At 38.5% G+C, this 14,080-nt stretch overlaps 1 protein-coding gene across 1 annotated transcript in view; it reads left to right on the top strand.

Moving 5' to 3' along the window:
• ENPEP (glutamyl aminopeptidase) overlaps nt 1-10,133 on the top strand; it is a 38,350-nt gene extending 28,217 nt beyond the window's left edge. Inside the window, exons 11-21 of the mRNA XM_083860989.1 lie at nt 690-841; nt 2,012-2,091; nt 3,701-3,825; nt 3,944-3,999; nt 4,813-4,963; nt 5,717-5,790; nt 5,904-6,005; nt 6,129-6,299; nt 7,992-8,132; nt 8,907-8,985; nt 9,230-10,133. Of these exons, the coding sequence (XP_083717115.1) occupies nt 690-841; nt 2,012-2,091; nt 3,701-3,825; nt 3,944-3,999; nt 4,813-4,963; nt 5,717-5,790; nt 5,904-6,005; nt 6,129-6,299; nt 7,992-8,132; nt 8,907-8,985; nt 9,230-9,388 (1,290 nt within the window). The 3' untranslated portion in view covers nt 9,389-10,133. The remainder of the gene's footprint in view (nt 1-689; nt 842-2,011; nt 2,092-3,700; nt 3,826-3,943; nt 4,000-4,812; nt 4,964-5,716; nt 5,791-5,903; nt 6,006-6,128; nt 6,300-7,991; nt 8,133-8,906; nt 8,986-9,229) is intronic.
• Nucleotides 10,134-14,080: the final 3,947 nt, after the last annotated feature.

Below are 14,080 nucleotides of genomic sequence, written 5' to 3'. Positions count from 1 at the left end.
TGCACACAGTCTAAATTGTGCTTTTGTGTCTCGTTTCTAGTTCTGGTCTTCTCCTTGGTCCCAGACTTCTTCCTACTCAGCAGAACTTCCTCCTTTCTCTCTCTAGGGCTTTGCATATTCACATCATCTCCCTAATCTGGAGAAGGAAACATTTGAAGTGACCCTAGCTTGCTTCCCTCACAGGTGGCACCCTGGAGAGGTAGTGACAGCTTTCTCCAGCTCCAGTTCCTAGGACAGATGTTCAGGATTCACAGAATGAATCAAATTTTACATTGGTGCAGCTGCTGGTGGTTAATACTGGCTCTTCCTTCACACTCAAAACAGGACACACTGCAAGGAGGCATCTGGCTTTAAAAATGCCCCATGTCCTTTCTGTCCTGTTCAGTTCTTCTGTTAGAAAAAAAGGAGAGATCTTAGAGCGTGCAAGGGGCCTCAAAGGTTCCTCAGTATTTCATGTCCATGTTACTGGCCAGTCTCCTGCCTACATAATTTCTTTTGTGGGTGTTCAAGTTTCCAAATAATTTCTTCAATGGCAGGCACCATAAAAGGATTTACAGAGGATTTTTTTTTCTGAACATGCTCTTTCCTCTGCCCCTTTCTGCTCTTCCTTTTCTTAATACCAGAGATACTTTCTTTCCTCTTAGGATTGAATTTCCATTTTCAGTGCAACCTTCTTCTGTCATTCATAGGCAAGTAATAAACCTGTGAAGGAAGTCATGGACACATGGACTAGGCAGATGGGCTACCCTGTTTTGAAGATGGGAGATAATTCAGTATTCACACAGGAACGTTTTCTTTTGGATCCCAGTGCAAATGCTTCTTATCCTCCTTCTGATCTTGGGTAAGTTCCTACTGCAAATGTTGATTCAAACTGGGTAGCAACTAAGTAAAATGTACCTCATTAAATACATTTACAAAAACATAAAAATTAAAAAAACCAAGCCAAATGAAAAAAAACCCAAGCAAACAAAAATCACAAATAAACAAACAAAACCCAAAAAACCTACATGGGTTTTCTCTTGGGAAATACAATACCTCTCTAAATTCTATTATAGTAAGCTCCATAAAAGAACTAGTAAAACTAGAAGTATATAAATCTGTTAAGATATTTTGTTTAGGAGATACAAAACAATAAATCTCTCTTCCTGGAGGTAGGAGGAGATACCATAATTTTTTTATTATTATTATTTTCTGGAAGTTAGTGCCCATTTACTTAACCCAGGGTTATAAAGATGACATATGTTTTCCCATAGCATTTGTTCACCGAGGGGAAGTCTCCCTAGGATGAACTACAATATACTAATATGGAACAGCAGGTGACTGCTCAAAAGGGCTTAATAGTTTTAGCAGCCCTATGCAGGTGGCTGACGTTACTCTCACAGCATGCTCTGCTGTCCCACATCTCTGATTGCCTGGTTAGGCTGATAGTCTTCGTCAGGCTATGCTGTGGCTCCATTCCTGCCCAAATTTCTCACCTTTGTCCTGGGCATGACCTGGACTGAGGAATCTGCACAGATATACAAGGAGCTGAGGAGGAAGAATTAAGGTTGCATTTGGCTCCCAGTGGTTTATAATGAAGGAATTAGTGTTGTCTTGGAGAAGAAAAATAGGCTGGGAAAGGCAAGAGGTCCTATTAACTGTATCAAAGTGGCTGCTTAAACTCTTTCAATTTTTCAATCTGTAAAAAAACTTTTTTAATACTTAACCTTTTATTTCAAGTCAGTATTGCGAAGATTAACTAGTGTCTGCACAAAGCCCTAGACACATCAACATTACTGATACCAATTATTGACATATAATCATCTTTTACTAAATTAATTGCTTTGTATCCTGCTAGAATATTGCTTGACATATTATTTAGTAAATGTATATGTTCAAAAGCACAAGTCGGCTTAAGAAAACAAGACGTAAGATTTAAAATAAACAAACAAACCAAGATATATTGGATGAGGGGTTTTTACCATTTGGCTTCAAATGTAATTTGATTTTCTTTCCCATTAAATAATTTCAGTTATAAATGGAATATACCAGTCAAATGGAAACTTGGTGGTTCATCAAATTATACTTTCTACAACGCATCAGATTCTAGAGGTAAACATCTTCTCTTTTAAGGATAATGAATGGATAAAATTTTTCAATATTATTTACAAAAACCAGACCACAGAATGAACTCTTTTACTTTCCAGTTTTCAGATCAGGGTGCTAGCACACAGTTTGGTTGTAGTGCAGTTACTAGTAATTTCAGTGATAAGATTACTATTTCCCCTGTACAAACATTATGTCAATTTAGGCTCAGTTTCAGTATAGTGCTTAAATACAGTATACTGTTTAAATACAGTCCTATTGAAGAAAATTCAAATCTATGCATACTCTTAATTATAATGCACTAAAATTAGTTTGGCTTAGATATGGCCATTGTCCAGTCCAAGAAAAGAGAAGTGGGAGGCTGATGAATGGTTCTGTGGCACAATAAACTGGCAACTTCATCTCAATTAAAGAAAAATAACTTCAAATGATTAACCACCTTTTCTAATGCTGATTTCAGAACTGAAAAAATTCTTACCTGTTTTTTTTAATAATTGTTCTATTATGCATTCAAAACTGAATTTCTTGTTCTACACCTCCAGTGGACAAAAATGTGGGGAAAAATTACTGACTTTTTTCAGATTTTAAATTACATCCCATTTAATTTCAGCTCATCATTTCTTGTACTTGTTTGTTACTTATTTTAAATGCAATTTGTCTTTTGTTCTGGTTGCTTTTAGTACCCACATAAAAGCAAACAGAAAAATATCTTGTGTCATGATATAAGTTAGAAGTTAACAAAAAGAAATTTTCTTTCTCTGATTTCCACACGATATGAGGGCTGCAAGGGGCTATTAACTTCACAAAGCCTGCAAAGTCTTGATTAGGTGTTTACTTCTACATACACAAAATTTGTCTTGTGAGACGAACACCAACTGTAGGGAAAATAAATCCCTTTAGAAATGCTTTGTATGTATCATCCAAACAGAAACATGCTTTTAGCTACAACCACAGATTGAAGACCACTGTTTTCAATGGAAAATAGAAAAATTTTCATAAGCAGCATCACCAACTAGACCAGGCCAAGCTTCTGAGAAAGGAACATTTTTCAAGTATTCATTTTAAATGGGAAAATCCTTAAACATGAGTGCTTGCATGAAGTCGCAGCCTATTTTGTAAATTCTTTATCAATAGCTACAAAAATAAAATCAAAGAAGAGTACAGGAAAGAAAATTTAAATTTAATTGAAACAAACTGAAAAATGAAACTAATACAGGATAAAATATGAGAACTTTGATAGTGCACGTAAGGTTGAAAAATGTTTAAAAAAAAATATTTGGAAGAACTGCTTCTTTGAAATTTTTTACTTCTTACAATGACACTAAATCTCACCATCCTCACCCTATTCACAATGCTCTCCATTTCAAATTTAACAAACTAGCTAGCCCAAGTAATTACCACAATTCATTGTTCTAAGACAAGTGCTGCCACTCATCAAAATCTGGAGTAACTAAGTTTTACTCAGAGCCATTTAGAAATAAAGAAATTAAATTAAGGGTTTGACTTTATTTTAGTATCCATTAAAACCAAATAATACTTTTGTAGTCAAGAAATCTCCAGTGAGTTCTGCATGATATAAGGTGCACAAACTGATTACTGTCTGTTTGTTGTGTAGGAATTACCATAGAAGCTTCTGGTACTTTTCTGAATGTGAATCCAGAACACATTGGATTCTTTCGGGTGAATTATGATAGTCAAAACTGGGCCGATTTAAGCAGCCTTCTGCTCCAAAACCACACAGTGAGTGTTGTAATGTCTAACCTGTCTGGTGGGTCTCTTATAAGAGGTCTGCAAAGGCTGGGGTTTTTCTGCAAATAATCTGTCTATTTTTGATCCCTATTTTCTTCTTTTCACACAGAATTTTTCAACTGCTGATCGCGCAGGGATTTTGGATGACGCTTTTTCTTTAGCAAGGTAAACTAATTCTCTGCAGAGATTTCAACACAAGTTTTTCACTTTCTGTTACCGTCCTGGGTGGCCTAGAATTCATGCAACCCAGGTGGTTGGAAGAAATTTTCTGACTTTAGTACAAGCTTTAATTCTTCGTTGTTTTATCTTGTCCTCCAAAAGAGGTGCATTTAAGGGGTGCATTACCATTGCAATCAAGAGAAATGCTCCCTTTCAGTACCATGGCAAGAAAAAAGCAGGTTTTAATTGCACAGGTCTTAGAAAGGGGTGTTTTCTCCATATAATTAACAATAATAAAACACTCCAGAAGAAGTTAGGTATCCAGAAAAGCAGAGGCATGCCTAAAATGCATACCAAGGCATTGAGGAGCTACCACCTCAGCTAGTACTTTGTTTAGAAGCTTGATTGGAAACTTCTAGATCTTGTGCCCAGCCATGCTGACACAGATAAATTTTAGGTGATCTGTAACAGCTCCTAAGTCTAAGTCTTCTCAGCCTTTCAAGATGTCTCCAACCAGCAATTCCTTTCTCTTTTGTGATATTATTGTTGCCAGTTAAGGGCTGCCCACTTCTAGGCACACTGGGCTGCTGCAAAAAGCAGTCTTCTCACAATGACACTCCTATGGTTAGGCATTGATCAACAGTGATCCTCAGTTATCTCTTTGGAAAATATCTTCCAAGTTATAGTCCCAACTACTTTCTCCTTCACAAACTTTACTATTTCAGGCCTTCTAAAGTGAATAGTAAATCTAATATCTTTGAAGCAGCAAGTTCCTCAAATTCATTAAAATAACAGAAGTTATGTTTTCTCCTCCCACAGACCTGGACTTGTGAATTACTCTGTTCCTCTGGAACTCACAAAATACCTAAGAAGTGAAACAGAATATTTACCTTGGAATAGAGCTGTATCAGCTGTAACTTACCTTGCAAACATGTTTGAAGATGATAAAGATGTCTATCCCCTGTTTCAGGTGATGAAGCAAAATAAAAGCCCATCAGCTTGAGACCACTGAATCTGATAATTCAGAATCTCTAACAAGAATAATACTGAAGTTCAAGTGATTTTCAGTGTTGCTGAACTATTAACATTTACTTTTCGTTACTGTTCTCTTAAAAAAAACCCTCTAAAACACTGCTCAGTAGTGGTATCTGAATTACTTGGATTCTGCATTCAGGATCATGCACTTGGAGAAAAGAAATTATGCCTAATTATTCTTATAATCTGTCACCATAAGGCATGTTACAGGTATTTATTAGTCAAGGCTGTCCTGCATTCAATAAAAAAAGTATGTATGGGCAGCAAAATCTCAGACACCTGTCCTCAGCACCAAGGATGGCTATATCTCTATGTGGCAGTGAGTAGGTTTGTTAGTCAACCTAAAATACTGAACATGATATAATGGTCTGAAGTAAGTATGTGCTGAACTCTCTATTATCTCTGGAAACCAGTTGTGGCAGTGTGTCCTTGCTGCACCCCAGCCTTCCTTTGGGAGCACAGACAAGGCTGGAGAGAAGCAGGTTGGCTTTGTCCTATCAGTATTGCAAGTATTCAGACTTTGCATGCTGTGGGGATCTAGAAAGACTGTGCCTGTACCTGCTCATGTTACTTTTCATTCAAGAGATGCTAGTTCTGAGAAAAAATGAAGGAGAATAAATTATGAAATTAAATGTATTATTATTTAAAGAAATCTACACACGTAACCAACACCCCTTTTCTACCTCAGAGATATTTTAGTGATCTGGTAAAACCCACTGTGGATCGACTGCGCTGGGAAGACACTGGAGACCATTTGCAGAGGTGGACAATCTTTATTTTTTTCCTTCTCGTGTTATTGATGGATTCAAAGAATACTTAGCAGTAAAAAAACATCTCTCTCCCTCTCTCTCTCTCTCTCTCTCTCTCTTTCCAAGGCTTCTTCGTGCAACTGTTCTAGACTTTGCCTGCAGTATGGATGACCCAGAATCTTTGGGCAATGCTTCTCAACTCTTCAATAGATGGTTACAAGGAGAAACGTGAGTGCTCACATCTTTTGTGGAGAACACAGCATGTGACTGGATCACTGATCTCAAGTAGGAAAGGGGGAAGAATATTTGAAGTATTGTTCAATAGGGGGATGTATTGTTTCTTTATTTTAGTATTCCTGCAAATCTCCGACTCACAGTATATCGCTATGGAATGCAGAACTCAGGCAATGAGACATCATGGAATCACATGTTCGAGAAATACCAAAACACTTCATTAGCCCAAGAAAAAGAAAAGTTGCTATATGGACTGGCATCAGTGAGGAACATCACCCTTTTGGACAGGTGATTTACACACACAGATTTCTCTCTTCCTACAAAAGCAACAAGCTGCTGTTTGTTCATTCCCCTCTACCTCTCTTCTGTGTTGTCATTTTGGTCAAATTACAGCATGAGGAATGCAACACATTTTCAAGACCAGTTATCTAACATGCCCCTCTGAGATTGTACTACAGCAGGAAAAAAGCCTTGTTCTTTTAGTCAAAAGATATTGAAGACATTGTAGTTGCTGCACACAATCAACAGCCCTCAGGTCTTCCAACAGAGCATTCACCCTGTGCAATTTTAGTTGCTTAATAGTTAAGCATCAGGAGTATCTATTTCCTCTTTAATCAGTGAAGAGAGGCCGGACCTACAAAGCACTGCTTATGCCATACCAGGAAAGGGGTTTAAAGTCAATGGAAAGAATTGCTTTTGGTTGTTGTCAGTCACCCTCCATTGGCTCCAATTTGCTTATCCTAAACGTCTACCTTCTAACTAGCTAAAATTAGGCAAACAGCCTTGAGCAATTGTTATTAAGAGTCCTATGAAGGCATCCACACTTGCAATGCTCCCTGAGGTGCTGTGCAGAAGTGCTCAAGCTAGAACCAAAAATGTTGAATTCATGCTGCCATGGTAATGATGAGGAGCCTGGATACTGCCCCAGACTGGTCCAGCAGACTGTCAGGCTGGGCAAGTATCTCACCAGGCTGCCGCCCTGCATAGGCACACCAGCTACTTTAGGCTTATCTGATAAATTTGCATGTTGTTGTATCATGTAGCTTTCATGCAAACAAACATCTACACTAGAGCCATTCACCACTGTATTGGAGCCCTGTCTAAATATCATAACATGGAACAGCCTCGGCTTGAAAGAGTTCCAGGTTTAAAGGAGGTGAAACAAGGAAGTATAGGAGATTCAGGAAGTGTAAATATAAGAGTTAGAGTAATTGAAATAATGGTAGGAAGCAGCTACCTTCCTAAATTCTTGTGACCACAACAGCCATAATCTAAAGCCATTAAATACTTAATGGCTGACATGATTAAGACATGAATTAATTAGTTAGATCAGCCTATATTTGCAGAAAATAAAAAAATCCCTCCTAAAGCAGGGAAAGCTTGTCTCTTAATTTGCTGGGAAAAAGAAGACAATCCTTAATCCCAAGAAACAACAGTTTCTGCAGCTGCTGCTGTGAATCCATGACCATGCTATTCACCTCTCTGCAAACATGCTTGCTTCACCCCATCAGTCAAAACCATTTGTGCTATAACTGGAAGTATAACTGCAGCACTTGCAGGCATGCTCTGCCCAAATTAATTTTAATTTTGTATGGATAAAAGTTTCCAAACAAACAACATAGATGTCAACCTAAGCAAGTCACTTGTGCATGTATTCATGGTCCCTGTAAGATTTTTTAAGTCTGACTACTAATTTTTTTGGTGCTTGGCTGAACAGGCTGAACTACTAACTGATCCAGTCTTGTTTTCTCTACTGCATTAAAATACAGGAATAATAAGGAGGTTTGGCTATTTTCAAGTAGAGACATAAACTCTACCTACTTTGCTAAAGAGATTCCTAACTAAGATTTCTTTCAATGCAATTATCTCTTGACAGAGTTACATTTTACATCTGTGTACTTTACCTTTAAAAATCTGTAGGAAAAAATAATATTCCTGTTTGGAAATGGCTCTCATCAATTCCTGTGGCATTTCTCTTAGATATCTGAAATACATTTACAACACCAGCCTCATCAAAAGCCAAGATGTGTTCACGGTCCTGAGATACATCTCATATAACACCTATGGGAAAACAATGGCCTGGGACTGGATACGACTGAACTGGCAGTACTTAGTTGACAGGTACTCTAATGAACTCATGGAAAACTACATCCACCTGTAAATCTTGTTATATGCTATGTTTTTCTGTGTTTTCATTGTACAGCTATAATCATTGACCTTTAAAAAATGAAAACTGAAAGCTTATTCAACACAATTGTATCTATTTGCTGTGGAAAATGTACTTTGTTGCTAACTTGAAAACCATTCTTTCCCTAAATGATCATTCTCAGTAAATGGTGAACAAAGTTTTTATCAAGGCCACAGAAATCTGATTATTGCATGGAAATTAGTGAATCAAGTCCCCACTCTTGCAACTGATTTCATACCAAGAAAACAGAGAATAAAATTGGGGTTTTTAAAAATTTTATTCTAATGGTAACAGCAAGCAGCAGACATACAGATGAACAGTGGAAATAATAGCAAGCTTTTTAGCTTTTCTTCTCAGTATTTGAGTGACTTCTCTCTCTTTCCATCTCCTTTCTAAGTGCTTGGTGAGGGCACAGAAGGAAGGTACACTCTGGACAGAGTTTTTGTATTGCTGAGCAGCAATATTCCTAACTTCCATCCTGAGACAATCAGTAATTACTTTAAAAAAATTATTCCACTGTAAGAGACCACTCCATTAGTAAACATATTTAAGAACAACTCAGATATTATGTAGAAGTGCTATTTTTCAACTATTTACAAAAATGCTGAAATTTGAGTGTATCTTCTTTATTGTAACACAATTAGAAGTTTAAACTTCAGATAATTATGCTTTTGCATCAAACATCATTGATTAAATTGTTTTTCTAGATTCACTATAAATGACAGAACCCTCGGTCGAATAGTAACTATTACCCAAAACTTCAACACTGAGCTCCAGCTTTGGCAGGTATGGTGACATCCATTCTCCTGGGTTTAAGTCAATATATTTAAGAATCTTCTCGCCTGGAAACTTAGTTTTTGTCCTCTAAATGCTTAAAGCGACAGGAGTTAACTGTAAAACTATTCCAGTGCTATTAACATGAGCTTATAGATCTCTCCCAGTCAGAATTACCCCTGACTGTCTTTGTAAAAAGCTGCTTGCCCAATAGCAGCATTATTTACTTCACATCAATTATTTTTCTCTTTTCCAGATGGAAAATTTCTTTGAAAAATATCCTAATGCTGGGGCAGGAGAAATGTCCAGGAGTCAATCACTGGAGCAAGTGAAGAGCAACATTAAATGGCTAAAAGAAAACAAGGAGGAAGTACATACATGGCTGAAAAAAGAGCTGCAAAGTCTTACTTTGTGAAAAAGACCAGGCACTCAGATCTTCAATGTTTAGCAATGTGGATTTCTCACCTAGGTACCTTAGAAAACTAAGACCTAATATTTTTTTTTCTGCAAGCACTCAGGAGACCACTGCCAGAGCAATGTTTGGTAGTTGCTTAGCAGGAATAGCTTTATATGTTGAGCTGAATTTACCTGAACAAACAGGACAAAGGTTTAAAGTCACTCAAAGCAGAAGTGATGGCAGAACATCACCAGTTGATGATCACTCTGGTCTCTCCCCTTACGCACACCACTCTGCAAAGCTACTTCTTGGTTCTCACAGAAGTATATCTAGTACACTCAGGGATTCCTTTCCAAGCGCACCTCATAGGAGCTTTCTCCTGAAGGAAAGGGAATTAAACTGTAGTTTTGACATTATCTGAAAATCATCTCCCTATATTTATAGCTGTCAAAATTCTACATCTGGGATTTAGGTTTGCTTTCTGATACTACAAAAAGGCCAGTTAAGCTTTCCTCTCAATTGATTTTTTGAAGTTTAACTACCAGTACACAAAGGATCAATATTATCAATTTCTTTTTCAATGTTATTATTGGGATTCTGTAGCTTAGGGTAGGGGTTGTCTTGGTTACTTTTGTCTTATTTTTAAATCTTAAAAAAAAAAAAAACAAAAAAAAAAACAAACAAACAAAAAAAAAAAAAAAAAAAAAAAAAAAAAAAAAAAAAAAAAAAAAAAAAACAACAAACACCACCAAAAGAGAGAGAACTTGTGGCAGCCAATACTGCAAACAAGACATGCTTTACTTATTGTTTCTCTTCTTACAGAAAAATAAAATTTAAAAATCTACATGAAATCTCAGTCTCTTTCTAATGAAGTGATGAAACTTCCTGGGTTATAGAAAAACAGCTGTTGCATAGCTCAGCTGTGCTATAGATAATAGCTTCAGTGGCTTCTGAGTAGGGAGAAATCTATTAACTCCTCTGAGAAAAGACAATAAAAATGGCAAATGCACCCAGAGGGATCAGATGAGTCCCACAGCTGCAATTGAGTCTATTTCAGGAACACAGACAGCAAAGAAAGAATTCTCAGTCCCGAGTCTGCCCTTTTGATGCTGGAGAAAGCATCAGGGCTACTCTGCCTGTCTCTCCCAAGCTAGAAGCTGGGGGGCTTTGGAGTTTGGATTTTCATGTGATGTGTCCTGACACTGGACAAGCAGCAAATGTGAGCATCTCCTTGCCTTCTCCCTGGTCTCCTGAGCAGAGACCATAACCAGCTAGAGCCAATGTCTGTCCATATGTCCTGGGAGCAGGATCACAGAGCACCTGGGAGATTTCATGCACAGCTGTCAGGAAACTGCAGTTGGATCAGAGGACAGAAGCATGGAAAAGCATTTCTCTCACCTTCATCCTGCAATGCTATTCAAAGGGAAGAGGAGATGACTGTAAGGTACAGAAATTTCATTACAGGCTATGTGCTTGCCTCTGGGCCTTGGTACAGCATGGAGGACTCCAGAACAACTTATATAGTCCCAGATGGAAACACCTTACCTCACTTCCACACTTCATTCAAGGCTGGTACTGTTTTGGGCATCTCTCTAGACACCCAAATAGCTGTGACAAGCTCAGACAAATCCGGTGACAAAGTGAGTTGTCCTGTTGTGCTGGTTTGGGCTGGGATAGAGTTAATTTTCTTCACAATAGCTGGTGTGGGCTATGCATTTCATTTGTGCTGGAAACAATATTTATAAAACAGAGATGTTTTCATTACTGCTGAGCACTGCTTACAGTGTCAGGGCCTTTTCTGTCTCTCACACCCTCCCACCAACAAGGAAACTGAGTGTGCATAAACTGGGAGGGGGCACAGCTGAGACAGCTGATCCCAACTCACCCATAAGGTATTCCATACCATACTGCATCATGCTTAGCATACAGAGATGGAGGGAATAAGAAGGAAGGGATGGGCTTTGTGTTCCCAAGTAACCATTATGTGTATGGAGTTCTGCTTTCATAGAGATGACTGAACACCTGCCAGCTAATGGGAGGTGGTGAAGGAATTTCTTGTTTTGCTTTACTTACATCCACAGATTTTGCTTTAATTATTAAACTATCTTTATCTCAACCTATGAGTTTTCTTGCTTTTATGCTCCCATTTCTCCAAGAAAGAGTGAGTGAGTGGCTGTGTGAGGTTGAGATGCCAGCTGGGGTTAAAACACAAGACTTGTCAAAGGAAAATGTCAGTCATTTGCCTCCTGCAAAAAAAAACATGGCAGAATTTTGACCAAAAGTAGTTACAACTTGCTAGAGACACCAGCTGCTTTTCAAGGTGAGGAGGTGGCAAAGGGCCAGGCAGTTCCTTCCAGTTTTTCTTGTTGCTCAGATTCTCACACGCAGAACAGTGAAAGTGAAGCAGCTGCCCACACCCAAAACTACCAGTAGCAGACAGGGAGGAGATGGTCCTTGGGCTGTTGCCAGCTCAGTACAACATATGACAATCACCTTCACCATTTTATACTTTTGATGAACTGAAGGCGTGGAAGACAAACAAAAACTCTTTTGGTTTCAAGGTCACAAACAGGTTTGGTAGCATCACACAGTAATGCCATCAGAATATTGTATCACTGTGACTATCCACAGTACAATCATCTCTGAAAAATTTTCTGTGCACAGTATGTTTTGATTGAAGTTTTTTAATTTCAGCTGGCCATGTTGTGCAACATTGCAAAACCAATATGAGGATACCCAAGCACACAGCTCAGTTGTTTCCCCTTTCAAAGATAATTTAATGAAATTTTGGCAAAAGAACTGATATTATTATTCATACATTTCTGCCACAAGTTGCTGTAGAAAGAGAAGTATGACTATGATGGTTAGGAAGTTACTTTAAGATATTTTTATCCCTTGCTACATGTAGCCCCTACTACCACCAAGTGGGACTGGGCTGGCCAACTTTGTCAGCTACAGTAGTAGGCTTTCATCAAGGAAAACACATGAAGTATTGAAGATTTTCTATGATGCTGGAAAGCTATAGTGAAAGTAGCCTTAATCTGAATCACACAGACAATATCACTGTTTCAGACAAGACACTTATTGGTAGCATTGTGTATCATGTAGTAGAAAGAATAAAAAGGTCAGAGAGAGAAGAGAAACATCACCGAAGCAAAGAGAGAAAGAGAAGACAAGAACAAGCCTGAAAAACTACTGAGCTCACGGTTCTGGGTGAATGGGGGAGAGAAGGAGATTTAAAGAGTGAACCAAGCAGTTGCCACCTGTCATTTGATTCTCATTCTGTTCAGGAAGTTGTGACCAATTGCAGCTTTGTGCCTGAGCCACACTGGATCAGAGAGAGTTTTGACTAGTGCTTGGATACTTTTGATGTTACAGAAAGGTTAGCTGGATTTCTACACTGATCTTAAGTGGGTAGAGGAACATGGAAGAAAGTCCAAAAGCCCCAGAAGGCAGCTGCTTTTATGATAGGGTAAAGGTTCTGTCAATTTTAAATAATGTTCTCTAGATTATGCAGTGCTCTTGCTACCTTTAAATGGCTTATGGAGAATGTACTGTATGGCATGTGCCTCTTTCAGACTGTTTGTCCAAGACGGATAACAAATCTGGTACATGCTAAATCTTTCAGTCAGGAACTGGTGCATTTATAAATGGTCTGTGATAAGCTTAAGAATGCCAATCTGAAACTGAATCCAAAGAAATGTGAACTGTTTTAAAAAGAGATAATTTTCCCTCGGTCATTCGATCAGCAAGGAAGGAATTTCTACTGATAAAGCTGAGTGAGGGAGTGCAGAACCAGCCAGCCCCTTGGATCCACACAGCTTTTTGAGACTCTGCTGTTCCTATTGTACCCCACCAAAAGCTATTGCAAGCAGTGAGGCAGAGAAACGTCCTGAGTAATTGAAGTGCAATGTGGTGGAGTTAGAGAGGCCACTTACAACCTTTGCAGTGTTGCCTTACACCAGCTCTGCAAATCTGTCTCATATCAGCTACAGCTGTGCGTCCTATAGAGCCTGAGCACATGGGCCCCAGGAGGCTGTAAGCCTGATAGGGGCATGAAAATGCTTTATCTTGATAATTCAGGTAAAGAAACAACTAAAGACATTGTATTACTGCACAGAGAAAAAAACAGCACCAATGGGAATACCAAGGCGTCTACAACTCCCCAGCTGAGCTAGTTTCTAAACCAGCAGTTAAGATCACTATGAGTATGCAGACATAAAAAAAAGACCCCCATCTTAAACACATGATATGTCTGTTGAAATAGAATGTGACTGGGAAGTATCCCTCTGGTCTTCCCAGGATAACCAGTACCATTTCTTTGCATTTTGTGTGATGGCATCTTCCAGCAGCTTTTGGAACTCAAGGTGAAAGGGGAAAATGCTAGCCTGTGCTGGGCACAGGAGTGCCTAGGAAAATAGGGTCTGAAGGACAGGAACTTATCCTGTTGCTAACAACACTACCATACTGCTAGATTAAAACTTTGTCTTGTGTTATATGTACCCAATTATGAAGATTAGTTGAACAAGGTTGAGTTCACTTTCCCAAGTGTTTACACAGAATCCAATATTCCATTAGAAGTCAGTTGTTCTGGAGGTATTTCCACTTCACATCCACATCTAGGGCAGTTGAATGTATGACTGTATGTGGAAAACTGGTACATAAAAATACAGGTATATGAGACTAAGGAAATATTCTCTAGCTCATGGG

Source organism: Zosterops lateralis (genome assembly GCF_965231275.1).
Source record: "Zosterops lateralis genome assembly, chromosome: 5".
Classification (NCBI taxonomy): domain Eukaryota; kingdom Metazoa; phylum Chordata; class Aves; order Passeriformes; family Zosteropidae; genus Zosterops; species Zosterops lateralis.
The sequence above is the reverse complement of the archived record's forward strand: the minus strand, read 5'-3'. Positions and strand labels throughout refer to the sequence as shown.